The following is a 3,421-nucleotide window of genomic DNA, read 5'->3' as shown; positions in this document are numbered from 1 at the left end:
TGATTTCAGATCAAACACAACCTTGGGGTTTAATTAGCAACACAAAAGGGTAGCTTGTACCTGGGGACAAGGTTTGGCTCCAGGGGCCTCTTGGAGAAGGATCCCACGTCTAGGAAGCGTCTCTCACCTTCCCGGCTTCCCCTGCCCTCTCCAGCCTTCCCTAACCTTATCGGCCTTTTTGCAGGAGGATCTTTCCTCCCACCCCCCTTTCTCTACCTGCCCGTCTCATTCTGTTCTTTCCTCCCACCTAGGTGTGAGCTAAGCCCAACTACACAAGAGGGGAGAAGACTGCAAGACGGAAGCATCTCCTAGCTTTTGATGGATGGTGCCAAATGGGAAAAAGCTAACCGGGACTGCATCGCCACCTATTAGGACATTCTGGATCCCCTCGAGAGCAGTCCCTGCTGGACTTGATTGGGGACTGCCTGGTCCCTCTTTGGGGAGGAAGGAAGCCCTACTCTATTCCCAAAGTGTTCGAATCAAAAGTTTTGAGATCAATTAGTTGTGTTTTGGAGCCCGATCCACACCTTCAGAGATGTACCAAGGTTTAGCCATGGCAGCCAACCATGGCCCACCAGCATACGAGGGGGCCAGCAGTTTTATGCATGGCACAGCAGCTGCGTCGCCAGTCTACATCCCTACAACAAGGGTCACCACCATGATCCCCAGCCTGCCATACCTCCAGGGAAGTGGGTCATCCCAGCAAGGCAGTCCTGTCTCCAACCACTCCATCTGGACTCCACCTGGGGCCGAGAGCGTTGCGTACAACCCGGGAGCCGCTCACCCATCGGTGTCCCCCAGGTTCTCCTTCGCCACTGGCAGCCCCATCCCGGCCACCACCACCAGGGAGGCGGCAGCCTACAGTAGTTCACTCAGTATCTCGGCCAACAGCAGGGAACAGTATGCCAGGAGTTTCAGCGGGTCCTATTCCAGCCCCTATCCTGCCACTTACATGAGCCCAGAGCTGGGCACAACCTGGACTGCCTCCCCCTTTGACAATGCCGTGCTGCACAACTTCCAGAACAGGGGCACACCAGGAGCTCCAAGACACACCAACTTAGGTAAGAAGAGATTTATCTTGTTGAGTTCAGGCTTCTCTAGCAAGGGCTGCATTCGAAGCTGGGTTGATGGAATTGCGGGTAGAAATTTAATCAAATCAGTGAAATGTAATCAGTGAGTCTAACCAATTAATTTACTGTTGAAACTCACTGAGCTATCACAGAAACTCAGTGAGCGTGCCATTTGGAGGACCCTCCTGAAGGAATTATATTCAAATTATTTTATATTCAGTTATATTCAAAGACTTTTGACTGAGAAAATAACAGAGATCACTTTTCATTCTATCACATTTTTATCGTGCCCTGTCTCTAAAGAGCTCAGGTGGCAAAGGTGATTCTCCCTTCCTTTTTTTAAAAAAAATTCTTTTTATACTTTTTTACAATGCACAAAACACGGTAAACATAACCAGGAAAAATAGGGAGGTACAGATTACAACAAGATAAGAATTAGAACCATTGGGGGAGTACAAGTTATAAAAATAACAAGACAATCCCGGCTATTAACTATATTTACTATGGTAACTCTGTGTTTATTCATTACTCTGTGGTTCCTTTGGTGGACCACATGAGCCTCAGGGCGCCGTGTTTAGGGCTAGTGTGATAGAGACCAAACCTTTATGTTATGCTAATTGGAGGATTGGGGTTTGTGGCAATTTACAGGAACAACCACCTGTGATAATTGGGATTTGAGGGAAGTATTTCCTGCTCTGTCATATATTTTATAACTGGTGCCCATAGCCTTGTGAACTTCACGTGTGGTGTGGTATTTGGCGGACGAGATCCTCGGCTTAAATCTGCTATTTTAGCCATAACAAACTGTTCCCAGAGGTTGTCATGCCATACCGTAAGTGTTGGGTGGGTGGGAGATTTCCAAAAGGCGGCTATTGTTAACCTGGCTGTTGCAAGCAATACTGACGTAAAGACCCTCACTTCGACCTTGATGGAGTCTTCCCATTTGTTTAACAACATGATTTCTGGTGTACAGGAGATTCTTTGCTATTCTCCCTTCCCTGTTTTAACTTTACAACGCTTTAGAGGCAGGTAAGATTGAGGGATGGTGATTGGCCCAGGATCAACCAGTGACCTACACGGCTGAGAAAGGATTTGAACCCAGATCTCCCAGCCAGTCCCTAGTTAGGTTTGGGAATATGCACTGTTCCCCATTGCAGGAAAGCAAAGAGAGATTTAGAAATTTTAAAAAGTCATAGAACCAACAGTTTTGTGGATCATCCATGTATTGATCATCTATGTATTTGGGGTTGGACTAGATGACCCTGGAGGTCCCTTCCAACTCTATCATTCTATGATTCATTTTGTTAGATGGAAGGCCATTGGAGGTCCCATTTCTATGTTATATTATTGGCAAGGGAGCCAGTTTTCTGTGATATTGTTCCCTGGTTTAGGGGTTGATGATAGCCTGGAAAAAGTGTCTAGCCCCTTTAAGAGAGGGCACCTGAAACTTTTCATGGCACAGAGGAAATTCCATCACTGGTAAATGATGTCCCATTAAGCCTCTCTCAAAGGGGCAGGGCATTTTTTTCTCCAGGCCGTTGGCAACCCTACATGGTGCTGTTGTTGGATTTAAAAGAGCCACACTAAGAAAGTGAAATTGCTTAAAGAATTTTGGATGGGATCACTAACTCAGCATCTGCCCACTCTCTTGTCATCCCTGGTAGTGTAGATTCCACCCTGAAAAAAGACCGTGTTTCCATTGGTTGAAGATACATACTCTAAGGTGGAACCATTGCTATGTCCAGAGTGGTTCAGGATGAGACAGATTTTTGAGGCGTTCACAGGTTGTGCAATTTTTAATCTAACAGTTACATTTTTGTTGAATTTAAACAATCAGAGCTTGCAGACTTTAATCCCTAGATCCTAGCACTACAGAGGTCACTAGGACGTTCAAGAATTGCAAGCCTGATGGGAAATATTATTTTTAATGTGCCACAACTGGTTGGAGAGGTCATGTGATAGCTCTGGTCTCATCCATCATGGCCTCTTCCAGCTATTAAAACAATAAAAGATATATCAATTAATTGCTGCCTGGCTTTTAAATAACAAACCTCCTAAGGAATACTTCTCTAGGTAGTGCTTTAAAGCATTTTTCATCCTGTATCTCAGCCATCTTTGCTATCACAACAGTCTTAGAAGGTAGGATTGTATTATTCTGAACCATTGTGAATTGGTGGTTGTTGAGACAACTCAGGTGACCAGTGCTGTGGTTCCATCCTTCTGATCAGCTCAGAATTCTTTAGCTATGATTTTAAAAGTGCTGACTTGTTAATTTTGGCAGAATGTAGAGGTGCGCATAGTGTGTTCACTGTAAATATATTAAGGATGTTTTCTTGCACAAGTCCTGCTGA

The 3,421-nt window shown here is 45.2% G+C and overlaps 1 protein-coding gene across 3 annotated transcripts in view; it reads left to right on the top strand.

Annotated features, from left to right (window-relative positions):
• The first annotated feature begins 535 nt into the window (after positions 1 to 535).
• GATA4 (GATA binding protein 4) overlaps positions 536 to 3,421 on the top strand; it is a 45,002-nt gene continuing 42,116 nt past the window's right edge. For all 3 annotated transcript variants that reach the window (XM_015429751.1, XM_015429683.1, XM_015429609.1), the window contains exon 1: positions 536 to 1,061. In XM_015429751.1, the coding sequence (XP_015285237.1) occupies positions 536 to 1,061 (526 nt within the window). The remainder of the gene's footprint in view (positions 1,062 to 3,421) is intronic.

The sequence above is a fragment of the Gekko japonicus genome, unplaced genomic scaffold (genome assembly GCF_001447785.1).
Source record: "Gekko japonicus isolate JY-2015 unplaced genomic scaffold, Gekko_japonicus_V1.1 scaffold7, whole genome shotgun sequence".
Lineage (NCBI taxonomy): Eukaryota > Metazoa > Chordata > Lepidosauria > Squamata > Gekkonidae > Gekko > Gekko japonicus.
This window is presented reverse-complemented; position numbering and strand designations above follow the sequence as displayed.